This window comes from Rhinopithecus roxellana, chromosome 2, assembly GCF_007565055.1.
Source record: "Rhinopithecus roxellana isolate Shanxi Qingling chromosome 2, ASM756505v1, whole genome shotgun sequence".
NCBI lineage: Eukaryota > Metazoa > Chordata > Mammalia > Primates > Cercopithecidae > Rhinopithecus > Rhinopithecus roxellana.
This window is the reverse complement of record NC_044550.1, coordinates 31,476,000-31,491,117: the sequence shown is the minus strand read 5'-3', so window position 1 is coordinate 31,491,117 and position 15,118 is coordinate 31,476,000. Positions and strand designations below refer to the sequence as shown.

At 35.0% G+C, this 15,118-nt stretch overlaps 1 protein-coding gene across 1 annotated transcript in view; it reads right to left on the bottom strand.

Annotated features, from left to right (window-relative positions):
- Positions 1-15,118, bottom strand: part of MYOZ2 (myozenin 2) — a 53,666-nt gene that overhangs the window by 20,955 nt on the left and 17,593 nt on the right. Inside the window, exons 4-5 of the mRNA XM_010364862.2 lie at positions 8,697-8,826; positions 2,036-2,219 (exon numbers count right to left, since the gene is read on the bottom strand). Coding sequence (XP_010363164.1) covers positions 2,036-2,219; positions 8,697-8,826 — 314 coding nt within the window. The remainder of the gene's footprint in view (positions 1-2,035; positions 2,220-8,696; positions 8,827-15,118) is intronic.

Genomic DNA, 15,118 nt, shown 5'->3' with positions numbered 1-15,118 from the left:
ATGTATATATGCAAAGGAATAAAGTGTTCTAAAGTAAAAGAGAAGTATTAGCAGGTTAAGTTCTCTGTCTCACACACACACGCACACACACAACATGTAATATTTACAAAAGCTTTGATTAACACAGGGAGCTACATTTCCTATTGAATGGTATTGTGCTCACTGATACAGCACTCACACTCAATAGGCATCTCTTTATAACTAACCCAAATATTACTACACCAGTATGTGTAGAACTACAGGCAAGCTGCTCAGCAGGTACAGGGCACCAAGGCCTCAAGATACAGAGAAGTCTTACAGCATGTTTTAAGCACTTAATCTCAAAAACAAATCCGAGTTATTCCATTAATTTCCATTTTCCCCTGATGTTTTACTTTTATAATTTTCTACACTCTCATTTTGAAAAAAATATTATAACATTGATCAGAATGGGCCTCCAAATTTTTTTCCCTGCCACTCCTCAATCCCTCTTCACATTCTATGGTACACCTCTTTCATGCAAGGGATGTATTACTAATAATGGTAGTGCGTAAAAACTAAAATCTTAATAGTACAATATTTATTTTATTTTATTTATTTATTATGTTTTGAGGCAAGGTCTCCCTATGTCGCCCAGGCTAGAGTGAATTTGCATGATTTCTGCTCACTGCAACTTCCACCTCCTGGGTTCAAGTGATCCTCCCACCTCAGCCTCCCAAGTAGCTGGGACTACAGGTACATGCCACCACTCTTGGCTAGCTTTTGTATTTTTTGTAGAGACAGGGTTCTTGCTATGTTGCCTAGGGTAGTCTTGAAGTCCTGGGTTCAAGTGATACACCCACCTCAGCCTCCCGAAGTGCTGGGATGGCAGGCACGAGCCACCACATCCGATCACAATATTTAAAAATACTCAAGAAGATCACTATTTAAATGCAGTTTATTTGGCATTCTTTTTTGAAATAAAAAATTTACTCATTCATCTATTCATTTTGTAATGAATAGTTATTAAGCAGCCTATAAATTGAGTCTAACTTTTTTTGAGTGCGAGACAGCATACTAGATATTAGATATTTTACTCTAAAATGAAGGTCAAGTGATCAAATAATGGATTAGGAGACTATTAAAAATTCAAAATATCCATGGAAATTATAAAAAACTGAATAACAGAGAAAAATAGATGCCCATTCTATAAACTATACTACAGATATCATTTGGTGATATTTTTGATAGCATAAGTTTTGGGTTGTACTTCTGGAATCTTGAGCCATTAAGTCTAAATTATTTTTAATCTGTCCTAAAGCCTGCAAAAATATAAGATGGACTCTGGAGTTACACAGTAATTCTCGTAGCCTTGCATGTTAATTATGTATTAAATTCTTGAACAGTATTGCCATTTCTTTTTTTTTTTTTTTTTTTTTTTTTTTTTTTTTGAGATGGAGTCTTGCTGTGTCGCCCAGGCTGGAGTGCAGTGGCCGGATCTCAGCTCACTGCAAGCTCCGCCTCCCGGGTTCATGCCATTCTCCCGCCTCAGCCTCCGAGTAGCTGGGACTACAGGCACCCGCCACCATGCCCGGCTAGTTTTTTGTATTTTTAGTAGAGACGGGGTTTCACCTTGTTAGCCAGGATGGTCTTGATCTCCTGACCTCGTGATCCACCCGCCTCGGCCTCCCAAAGTGCTGGGGTTATAGGCTTGAGCCACCGCGCCCGGCCCAGTATTGCCATTTCAAACAATGCATAAACCCAGATCAATCTTTGGATTTGAAACTATTATTAAAATAACATTTTTAAAGTATGAGGGGATAATCTTGATGTTATACCCATGATAGTTTCTGAATCATTTCCTTCATTCTTATACTAAAAATGACCAAGTTTGAAAATAGTAGTAATATTACAAAAATGAGTCTTTGCCTAGGCTTAGAAGATATCCTATATTGCTATTTAGATTCTTTTCTCAAAAGAAAAAATTGTTTTCACCCAAGGAATTCAGTTATATATACCATTATGGAAAAATCTTGGTATTACACGCCAACAGTGTCACCCAGGATCATTGAATTACCTGTTAAAGCTCCTGTAATCAGGCAGTTCTGCCTTTCCTTCAGGCTTGAAAAGTTTAGGATATAAAGCCTCTAAAAGCTCCGGATCATTACTAATGGCTTGTTCCCAGGGAGATTGATAGTACTTAGGGACAGCTGTGGTGTTGAATTTTTCAGGAGGAATTTCCTTCAGTGGTCCAGAATATCCTTTGGAAAAATATAGCAAAAATAAGTAAACACTGTGCCCGAGAGTTACTAACCTCCAGCCAACATTTTACCATGTTTGATTTTTAATGCTGGGATAAATTTATGAAGCATGCATCCTTTTTATGATCCCTTAGAAAACAGCAGTCTGCAAGTGTTAGACATTTCAGAGCTCCTGTAAGCTTATGGAACTTTAAAAATAAACCATTTTTCTTAATGTTTAATTTTTCCAAATTACACAGTTTTTTCTTGACTGTCTTAGTATATATATATTTCTAGTAAAACCGTTCATTTCATTTTCTAAAAATTGTGCTCCTTACATTAATTCACACTAGACTTTAGATACCACAATTAATTAATTTAAAAATGTTAATATTGAGTGCCTATTGTAGTCTAAGCTAGGGGAAATCACAATGAAGACAAAATCTCCCTCCCCCTAGAGCTGATTCTTTAGAGGTGATGTTTGGGTCTTGTCTATCTTCAATTGCTGAGTGCTCTGTAAAATGTTTAAGCTTCAAGAAGATGAAGTAACTTGTTTCCACTTCCTTATTCAGGTCCAGCTCTTCTTATCTCCTGATGTATCCATCCCCTGTTTATTTTGTTCCTCAAGATTTCTTACCTAACTTTTCTGCTTCTGATCTCATCTCCCCAGTTTATTCTTCCCACCCACAACAGCTGGGAATTTTCTGTAAATACTGTTTAAAAGTCATGGAAATTCTTGGCATAGATCTTTAAACCTTTTTCACATGCATAGAGTGACACTGTTCCAGTCTTCTAAGGCACAGTTATCTACTTTCTGTTTACACTGCCATATTACCTAATTATATCCCTGCAATTCTCTCTTCCACCATGTCAAATCCCTTTACCATTTGATGACTTCTACTTTTAGATTTCTCTGATGCTCTTTCCCATCTCTGCAATAATTTTGATTTTCTTCTGTCAAAGCATGCCTATCTTCTCTTTACACTACAATGTTTGTCTCCTCAAAAAAAAAAAAAAAAAAAAAAAAGCCCCTTCCTGATAATTCCATGTCTAAACAGTTATTTGTGATTATTTAATTTTCTTCAGATTGTCTCCAGTATCTAATAGAAATGTTTTTTGGTAGGCTCCTTTTCTCTGCTTACCACTTAAATACTGTTGTTCCTCAAAGCTCTTTTCTTACACAATGCACTCTACCTAGAAAATTCCATTTATATTCATAGCTTCGATTGTGACCTATGTATTGATAATTCTTTTTTTAAAAAAACATCAAGCCCTCTAGTCAATTATTCACTATATTTATCAAAATAAATGATCCAGTGGCACCATTTATAACTTGTCTAGACCTAAATGCAGCCATTTTCTAATATATTCTACTTCTTTTTCTATTTTGGTTATTTTAGCAAATGTTATCACTTTACTCTCAGATGCCCAAGACAGAGCATTATCTGAAAAATCTCCCTCATCCCCACAAGAAATCACAAAGTGTAACCAACTATACTTCCTAAGGATTTCTAAAACAGTGGCTCTCATATTATTGTGTGTCTGAATTATCTTGGATACGTATTTAAAATGTAGATAATAGGATCCTCCCTCCAGAAGTTTGGCTTCCGTAAGTCTCAGGTATGACCTAAAACTCCAATGTTTAACAAACTCTCATACAAATCTTATGCAGGTGGTCTACAAACAGAACAACAAGGAACATTGCTCTAAAAAATTCTCTTTACATTTCTGTTACTCCTGCCCTGGGTCAGGCCCAGGTGTCTCTTGCCTGGGTGTTCACCACAGCTTCAAAACTAATCCTTTAGCTCTAACCCTCTCCCAGCCACCCTCCACACTGCTGCCCCAGGAGACCTTCCTAACTGGCTACGCTCTTTCCCTGCTCAGGGGGCCCTAATGCCTCCCAGGACAAAATCGCAACCACTCAGCATGACCCATGTGGCCCTTCCACCCATCCAGCCTCACCACATGCTTTCTCCTTTCACACTCTTTGCTCCAGGATTATGGATCCAGTTACTTGTTGCTTGGGGTGCCCCTTATGCCCCACTACTGGGTCTGTTTATTTTCTGTGCCTGGAATGTTCTCCCTACTTCTTGTCATGTGCAAATTTCTATTATAAACCTTGGCTTCAGATCACCCTTCTATGAAGCCATTTCTGCCTCCCCAAGGAAAAGAGTTCTCTCTTCTGTGTTTTGTCTTTGTATATTATATGTAACTGTATCACCGTAACTACCACATTTCATTACCTATTCCTTTCCTGGAGTTGAACAGAGGTCAGACCTTTAAAAACCAGAAAATTTTAAGTTTTATAAAATTTTTAAAAATTCCTCAAAATCCCTCAAAATCCCACCACCCTAACACAAGTATTTAGTTTTGTGTATTTTCTTCCAGTTTTTCTTTACGCATAAACATAATGATCACACAACTAGAACATCTAGTGTAGTATTACGTTTTTCCCAAAAATTTGTTGAAAATACTTTTAAATGTTACTATATCATGTTCATAATTATTTTAAGGGTTTCACAATAATCTATTAAATTAAATAACCATAGTTATGTAATCTTTTCCCAATTTTGAACATTCAGGGTTTTCTAATTTCTTTTTATAGATGTCATTAAATAACAACTTTTTTCTTTTTTGATACGCTGAGTTATTTATAGAAAAGAATGTGCTTATGTTTAACCACACAGAAATATTACAATTCAGCAATGCCATATGTCTACATTTATTTGATTTTTAAATGTTTTAATATAACTGAAATTTAGATAAATTTTATTTTTACAGTATTATGGCATTTTCATACTATTATTTATTCATGTATGAAAAAAGTTGGCTTTTGGATACATAGTTGGTTAATCACTAACAAATTAATTTGCTAAATTTGAATAATTATAGTTTGTTTACTGAGCTTATTGTACTTTTCAACTTATCTACTCAGAAGGAAGAATCCATTTGTACTCTTGCTTCATAGTAAACTACCTAATAACACCCAAACTCCCCCTTTTCATACTCTATATTGCATAGACATTCTCTAATATTTAATAATTGGATACTAGCTCTAAATAGCTACATAAATTAGTGCTTTAAAAATTTCTCTTAAGTTAAACATTGCAAGTCCTCATTCATATGTGGAAGCTAAAAAAGGTTGATCTCCCAGGGGTAAAAAATAGGACAGAGGATACTAGAGGCTGGGAACAGTAGAGAGAAGTGGAGACAAAGAGAGATTTGTTAAAGAATGCAAAATTATAGCAGGAGGAATAAGTTCTAGTCTTCTATAACACTGTAGGGTGTTGTAAGAATAATATATAATTATTTATATAAAAATTTATATATAAATAAGAATATATAGTTCAGATAGCTAGAAGGAGGATACTGAATACTTCCAACACAAAGAAATAATAAATATTTGAGATGATGGATATGTATCAAAACATCACTATGTACCCCAAGAATATGTACAATTATTACATGTCAATTTAAACAATATTAATTAGGGCTATAACAGTTGAGTTGGAGGTACATCTTTGAGGTTCCATTACATGAGAAAATTAAGATACAGAAAAGTGTGTTGAATATACCATTTAATAAAGTATGCAGTTTTCCCCCCACAAAGTCTCTCTCTGGATATATATAAACATACGTACACAACCACACACATATTTATTCCTGATGGTCAGCAAAATGCGCATATGATGTTGAATTATATACACAGAAGGTGAAAATATAAATATACTTTGGACATTTGCTCCATCTCTCTATGTCTATTAATTCCTTGAGGATAGAGATTAATTATTCTATTCATTTTGTAACTCCATAGTATACAGTAATGACTACATAATAAAAGTTCCAAGTGATGAGAGCACTAAATTGTATCAACATTCACTTTTCCATATGTCCTCGCTCTTTCCTATTTAATTAAAAAAACACTGCAAAAAGTAAGCAGGGGTTGTAGTACAGTGGTTGGAGCTCAGATAGTATCTGTGTATTCTATTGTGTAAGAAGGATGTAAAGGTGGATGGGGAAAGAATTAACTTTAACTGAGTGCTTAATACATGTTAGGGGCTACACTCATACCATCACACTTACTTTGCACAGTGAGATATCTTTTCTGTGCAGTGAGACTTCTTTTCTCTGTTTTACAGATTGAGGAAACTAAGGCCCAAAGAGATGTATTTCCTTTCCCAGTACAGCAGTAAAACGGGAAGAGCCATAGGGTTGAACCTGGATCTGTCTGAGAGTTGAACCCGGATCTATCTGTCTGATTCTAAACCTTGTTTCTTTTCTTATGTGGTTGATGATGTAGATACAGACTCTGTTACCTGCTTTTTCTGCCATAACTTTTGTTGACAGCTACCAGAGAACTTTATTAAAATAATCCATTTCAGAATGGTATGCATTTTAATTGTGCCTAATTGGTTTCCTTCAAGGTTTTTTTGTTTTGTTTTGTTTTTGTTTTTTGTTTGTTTTGTTTTGTTTTTTTGAGATGGAGTCTGGCTCTGTCACCTGGGCTGGAGTGCAGTGGCCAGATCTCAGCTCACTGCAAGCTCCGTCCCCCGGGTTTACGCCATTCTCCTGCCTCAGCCTCCCGAGTAGCTGGGACTACAGGCACGCGCCACCTCGACCGACTCGTTTTTTGTATTTTTTAGTAGAGACGGGGTTTCACCGTGTTAGCCAGGATGGTCTTGATCTCCTGACCTCGTGATCCGCCCGGCTCGGCCTCCCAAAGTGCTGGGATTACAGGCTTGAGCCACCGCGCCCGGCCAATGTTATTTTGCTAAGTCTATCCATAGTTTTTCTCACCGTGCTCATTAAGAATGCTCTAATACCTTATTTTTAAATAATATTTAATGTTTTACAGGTGCTGTACCTGTATAACATCTCAAAATATTTACATAATTTCAAAAATAGTATTACATTTGAGAAGAATGCTAGGAGTAATTTTGCTAAATTTACTGTTTATTTTACAAAAAAAGACATATATCTTTAGTTTCAAGACATAACTATTTTAAATTTTTGAAATCTATACATTACTCTTGAGGAAATGCTTGAATTTTCAAAGACACTATAGGTTACTTTGAAAAGTTGTCTAATTAGATAATGTAATTTTTTGAAAGATGTCTTATTTTAATACCTAACATTATTTATAAAGACTATAAACTGACTGAAAAAGGAGTTGATTCTCTTCTAAAATGATAAACAAGTGTATACTGTTTAGGAGCTGCACTGAAAGTCCTCTGAGGGAACAGAGAATAACAAAAACAATCTCCATAAGGTCTGTTGACATGAGGCACTTGAAATTTGGCACCAGATCTGGGCTTAATTCTTTTTTGTTATATTTATTTATTTTTTGTAGAGATAGGGTCTTGTTATGTTGACCAGGCTGGTCTCGAGCTCCTGGCCTAAAGTGATCCTCCTCAGCCTCCTCCTCAGCCTCCCAAAGTGCTGGTATTATAGGTGTGAGCCACTGTGCCTGGCCCTAATTCTTTTTTTCTTGTAATTTTAACTTAAAAGATTTTTATTTTTAACTTTTGTGGGTACATAATAGGTGTATGTGTTTATGGGGTTCATTAGATATTTTGAAAATAGCATGCAATGTGCAATAACCACATCAGGATAAATGGGGTATCCATCATCTTAAGCATTTATTCTTTATGTTATAAACAATCCAGTTATACTCTTCTAGTTATTGTAAAATGTACAATTAAGTTACTATTGACTATGGTCACCCTGTTGTGCTGTCAAATACTAGGTCTTATTCATTCTTTGCTGCTTCATAGACATTCATAACCTCAACGTCTTAATTTATAAAATGAGGATTGCGATTAGTATGTGATAGAGTTACTGTGAAATTCAAGAAGAAAATATATATCGCAGTACTTTATAAATTATGCAATCCTATACAAATAGGATTTCAATATAATTATAAATTACTTATTATAATTTTCAATATAGCAGGTGATTAACAGACCATCTAAAACAAAGAATATATGGCTACTATAAATGTTTTATGTGATTCCTTTAGGTCTGAATTTTTGCATTTGTCTTGTATTTAGCCAAAATTTTTTTTTTTTTTTTTTTTTTTTTTTGAGTCAGGATCTCACTTTCTTTGTTGCCCAGGCTGGAGTGCAGTGGTGTGATCATGACTCACTGCAGCCCCCACCTCCTGGACTCAAATGATCCTCCTACCCCAGCCCCCCAAGCAGCTGGGACTACAGGTGTGCACAACCACACCCAGCTAAATTTTGTATTTATTGTAGAAACTAGGTTTCACCATGTAGTCCAGGCTGGTCTCAAACTTGCGGGCTCAGGTGATCCACCCACCTCAGTCTCCCAAAGTGCTGGGATTACAGGTGTGAGCCACTGTGCCTGGGGCCCAAAAAACATATTTAATGAGAAAACATATATTATTTAAATACTATTTAACAAAGGCTTTAAATACCTTGAGTTATATCATTAGGTACATAGAAATTTTATTGTTCTATTGGCAAGGGAATTGGTTACCTGGTGCAATGTTTTCTGGATTTGGAGGGCTTCGTGGATCTGGGGTGTTGGGAGGAGTCAAGGGGGCTTGCTGCGAACCACCTTCCAAGTTACTTCCATCCACTTTCCCATTCTGCATAGCAATACTGTGCTGTATTTAATCAAAAGTAAACTCTGCTGAAAACTCAAAAATGTAAGCACAATAATAGGAGCTATATATGCAAAACTTCATTTGTGTATTTATAATTTAAATGCAATGTCGCTTCATTACTTCCTGGGACCTCAATAAGTATTTCATAGTAAGATGGTTGCACACTTGAATGAGAAGATTTACTGATATCAGTCTAAGATCTGTTGTATGATGACAATCCACTTAATAATAATAAAAGCTGAAATTAATTGAGCCTTACTGTGTGCCAGGCACTGTGTCTAGTGGTTCATACCAATCATTTCATTTTTTATTCAGAACATCCCTATGAGAAAAATGTATTTAATTTTTGAATCCTTACTAATCTAATAATGTAGAGCATATTGGCCAGGCATTTGGTCTAATAATTCTTATGTTCCATTGTATTTATATTTGGGCTTTAATTAGATTCTTTAGTGGATAGAAAGTTTAAAAATCTAATCTGAAATTTGAACGGCAATCATATGTATGCCCAAAAAAACCAAAAATCATTTATATTTTAGGTTGTACAGATTTGCAAAAGGAAAAATTTGTGATTTTTAGAAAATAAAATGCTGAAAAAAATACATTTGTCTTTTAAATTTCGATAAATGTGTTTTACTATTACAGGATTTGTTCTATGGCAATAATATAGCACCTTAAAAATGTTCAGTGTGCATTTTAAGAAAACAAATAGTCATTGTAGTAGGTAATGTCCTCAAAAGTATAGCTAAGTTATATTCTTACAAGAAATCATTGTTTTAATTGCATATAGGAAATATGTGTATTTTAAAATAAGGGATTAGGTCAAATTATCTTTTAACTTCAAAAATAAAAATTTAGTAAAAAGCATAGCAATTAGACACTGATTTTGACTCTTTTGTGTGTGACAGAAAATCTTTAATTTTTTAATTTATATATTTGTTTGTAAGATTTTGTGATGAAATATACCTTTACATTTTAACACTTTTTTAACTTTATAGCAATTTCAGGATAGAATACAATTTTGTTTTAAAACTTAAATACTTACCATAACTAAAGGCCATAAATTAAGATCCTCACCTAATACAATTATGAAGAAAATAAAGTTTATCTCCATTTTTATGCTTCACCCACACAGTCCCTCCCCAAGTGCTTTTGCATTCATGTTAATCTCTGCAGCATCCCAAAAAAGTCTACTTTCAAAGCAGTAGTCCAAATTTGAGCCTACCTTCTTTCGTCTGCTTCATCAAAGCCCGCATTTGGACAGGGCAGAAAATGCCAATGATAAAATAAAATCTTCATGAATAAATTATACTTATAAAATATCGGTAATCTGATGATATACTGACTTCCCAGGAACATATATATCTTTTCAACTAACAGCTTTTTAAACAGAAATACTTAATCTCTATTAGAATTTTAAAAGATCTACTTTGGGAAGGAATTCTCTTACAGCTGTCTCTGCCCGAGGTTAAAATTTATAGCAAAAATATTACCACTTTAAACATTTTTAAAACTTTAAACATCGCATGCCTAATTGCAAACTCATCATCACGTTCACACTTTATTGCGTACTGAATAAGCCTAAATGCTTTAGGCTTGCACTGAGACCTGCCTACCTAGTCTCATCGGTTTTTAAAGATGTACCCTAAGCTTAAAACCAAACCATTTATGATCCCCCCGTTATCTTGTATGCTTTTCTACCTTTGATCATAGATCAAGGTTCCCCCATTATCTTGTATGCTTTTCCACCTTTCTACCTTAGATCTTTGATCATAGGAGTTCCCCTAGCAAGATACCCCCTCTCCATCATTACCATGATCAGATCTGTCCTAATTTAAAAAACACCCCTTCTGTTATTCTTCCTCCCCTTCCAATAAAAAGTTTTTTTTGTCTTTTTTCTGGCTGCTCCCATATCATTTGCTATAATTCACCTTTAAAATAATATGTTTTGTCCTGTTTCGTTTACTAGCTTGTTAGCTACTTGAGAACAGGGAATTTCAGTTTGCCCATATGTCTTTTACAAAGCCTAAGATGGTGCCTTATACAGCACAAGCAGTCAGTGAACATTAGCTGAATTTTTAGTGAATGAATAGCCAAACCCAGCTGATTCTTTTTCACTATGACAAATGTCATCTTCCTTTTTCACGTTAGTCTTCATGCGCCTGTTATCCTCATTGCTCATACTTTATCATATCATCATCTGCCTTCTGTTCATTTTCCACCCAGCATTTTCCTTCCAGTCAGACCGAATACAAATGCTGGTGTGGCATTACTACAATCTTTGGAAATTGTTCCTAATTGCCTAGTGAATAAAATACAAACTCTTTTGCCTGGTAATGAAGATGTCGTACTCACCTCACAAACATTTCCTTTCATTCCTTGCAAACTTCTACAAGCCAGTTCTCCACTGCTACCCTCTGCCCTCCTCAGCCCCACAGGCTGTTTCACCTGCTTGGAATACCCTCCTTTCTGTTCTTTACTAAACCAAATCCCAGGTTTCCTCTAAGACCCATCTTAGAATTTACCTCTTCTTTCTGACTAACTTAATCTACTGGAAATGTCTCCATATTCTGTATTATCTCAATACTTCAATAAAACCTATGCCACCTTCTCATGCTCTTTCTTTACTTGTTCCTGTTACCTGGATTTTGGTATTGCATTTATGTCATTTGGAGTCCCCACCCTATTTATAATCTGGTTGAAGTCTAGTTGGCCACTGATATGATTTGGATATTTGTCCCCTCTAAATCTCATGTTGAAATTTCATTTCCAGTGTTGGAGTTGGGGCCTAGTGCGAGGTGTTTGGTCATGGAGGTGGATTCCTCATGAATGACTTGGTGCCATCCTTGCAGTAATTAGTTCCTATGAGAACTGATTGTTAAAAGGAACTTGGCACCTCCTCCCTCCTCTCCCTTCCTTCTTCTCTCACCACGTGATGCCAACTCCCCTTTCCCTTCTGCCATGGGTGGAAGTTTCCTGGGGCCCTTACCAGAAGCAGGTGCTGATGCCATGCTTCTTGTACAGCCCACAGAACCATCAGCCAAATAAACTTCTTTTCTTTATAAAGTACCTGGTCTCAGCTATTTATTTATAACTACATGAATGGACTAAGACAGGCATTGTGTGTGTGTGTGTGTGTGTAATATAACATTTTGCATTTTGAACTCAGCTCCTATCTTGGGTGTTGGACTTAATAATTGACTAGATTAGTATCTTTTTGTTTTTACTTCTAAATCTATACTACCTCTTTAAAAAGTGTAGAGTTCCTGATAACTGTAATTGTAAATAAAAAGGCATTTGAGATAAATTTAGGAAGTTTAAATGCATAATGCACAAAGAATAACATTTTCTAAGTTCCTAGAATGTGTTCATGAAATGAATTTCACCTAAACTTACAAATAATTCCACCTACATTAATTTCTAGGAATTGTAATACTAACATTCTGTAACCTCTTCCTGGGAATTAATGATGAGCCAGAAAATCAACTCTTTCTAGTTAGTCATTAATTATCAGGAGACACCGAATACCTCTACATCATCATTAAGAAAACAAGCAAAGCCATATAATAGCTAGACAGTAACCTATATAATTATAAGCCTTACACCACAGCATTCCATCACCTGCAATTCCTTTCAGAAAAGTTGGAAAGACAAATGAAAATATGTCTCTCTTTACCTCAGTTAAGTTGACTCTAAAGAAAACAAAACTAGAGCCATATCCTATAGATTATGACTATGTAAATTAAAAACACATATAGAAGATGATTTACATGATTTCTGTTAAAATATCAATAGAAATAAAAAAGAAGGCTTCTTTGTCTGTTCCATGCTTTGTGCCAAATACATGGTAGAAGTTATTTTTTGAACAAAGCAAACATATATTTAGAGTTCCAATTATTTAGTGTGGTCTTATTTCAGAATTACTTTTAATAGTATACTTCCCCTTTTCCCAGTAGTATTTAAGATTTTTAGTGATTCAAAAAATATAGTATCTTATATAGTATCTATATAAAAAATATAGAATCTTTTTAGTGATTCAAAAAATATAGTAACTTATAAGAAGAGAATTTTAATTATCATGAAGCATTATTCCATTTTACTTTATTTCTGGTGGCCTATTTTCTTCATCCATCTCCATTTTGCCATTTTGGTTAAGAAATAGTTTATGAACTAGGGCTTCAAAATTGGCTCATGTAGCAAGCAATGTTCATTTCTTTTTAGGAACACATATTTACTATTATTGCTGTTTATGTCATAGAAAGTATATGTAGCTTGAATTTGCCAGTGTCCCTCACCAGTAGAATTCAAAGCTACACTTATTTTTTCTATTTTTAAAATGGTAATGTTTGAACAAATGGCATTAATTACCAGGAGGGTGGTTTATATTTTCATTCATATGAGGTCTTCAACATTATACTAGAATACGAAATATATAAAGCTGAGTTAAATTATTACTTTGACAACATCTATTGCTCAAGGGAAGCAGTAAAAGTAAAAACTTGTTCCAGAAAATGTAGTCAATAAATTAGATTAATGTGGTATAAATCACACAAGGATCATTCAAGAACTAGATTGTAAGTAATAAAAGCTCTCTTATCTTTCAATGTTGTTTGGTCTCTATATCACTAGATAAAGCCTGTATTTATTTATCTTTGAGCTTGCAGCATAGTATCTAGAACATAATAGGCACCCAATAAATATTTGCCAAAAGTATAAATGAATATGAATGGAAATAGACCTGAGTCTAATATTATTTTTGAATTCCTGTCATATTAACGTTTCAAGCTGCAATCTACAGCCTTGACAAAGTAAGTGTATCATTGTACAATGTGGCTCACTATCTTCCTTAATGATTTATTGTGCAGGTAATTTTTTGAATTAAGATCAGGCAACACACAGATCATTAAAGACAGAAGGCACCTGAGAGAGTATTGGAGTGCATATCTTTATTTTTAAAATGAAGGGAGAAATTCAGAAAGGCAAAAAACAAAAAACAAAACAAAACAAAACAAAAACCCTTTTTGAGTTAACGCTAAATCACATGGCTGGTGGGAGAGCCAGGACCAAACCTTGGTCTCCTGATTCCCAGGCCAGAGTTTCCTTTAATTACACCATGAAAGGAGTTGGTGCCAAGAACTCTAGAGTTCTGACAGCTGAGTTTCAATCTTCTTTATTATGGTGTTGCTTAAGTCAAATGAACATACTTCCTTGAATACTACTTTACTTATTTTGAAAGAAGAGTAAAATTCATCACACTTCAGAGTATGTTATGTAACTCAATAAAATATGACTTTATTGCATACATTATTATTGCTTATTGCTCTGAGTTATTTATCAATATTTAATTATTTATTTCAATAAACCTGTTTGGGGCCATTTTATTTATTCAGTGCCCAGTCTTCTGGGAATAGTGAAAAATTGTCAAGACATGTTCTTTTTTTTTTTTTTTTGAAACGGAGTCGGGCTCTGTGGCCCAGACTGGGGTGTGGAGTGCAGTGGCGTGATCTTGGCTCACTGCAAGCTCCGCCTCTCAGGTTCACGTCATTCTCCTGCGTCAGCCTCCCGAGCACCTGGGACTACAGGCGCCGGCCAGCGCACCTGGCTAATTTTTTTTTGTATTTTTTAGTAGAGACGGAGGTTTCACCATGTTAGCCAGGATGGTCTCGATCTCCTGACCTCGTGGATCCGCCCACCTCGGCCTCCCAAAGTGCTGGGATTACAGGCGTGAGCCACCGTGCCCAGCCAAGACATGGTCTTATATGTATTATGTGTAACCAGCACACATTCAACCACAGGTATATAAAATTATAGTCAATAATTTGAAATACTGGTGGTAAGATAATATGTTGTGTTCACAGGGACATTTTAAATCTTATTGTACCTTTCTTCAGAATTGTAGTTAAAGCATTATTCCTAGAGATGTAAGTGGAAGTTATAAAAACTGACATTATTCGTTTATTCAAATATCTAAACTTGCAGATGACTTTTCAAAGACTTCCTTAAGCCACCTTATTTTGTACTACTCCATAGAGTCTTCTCTATTGTCATTATTGAAAGAATATGATTACATAGACTCCAGCAGATGCGGTAGGGATTATTTTTGACTCATACTTAGAAGATGTTTTTGGTAAGAGGATACTGGGAATACTTATAGGGTACACTGACTTCAACTAAAAAATCATTTCTCACAAGTGTAAATACTATAGTTGAGTAAGATTTGATGGCTAACTGAATTCACAATTAAAACTAGATTTAATCAATGGATGGCTGAAGAATGTTCACAAATATGAAA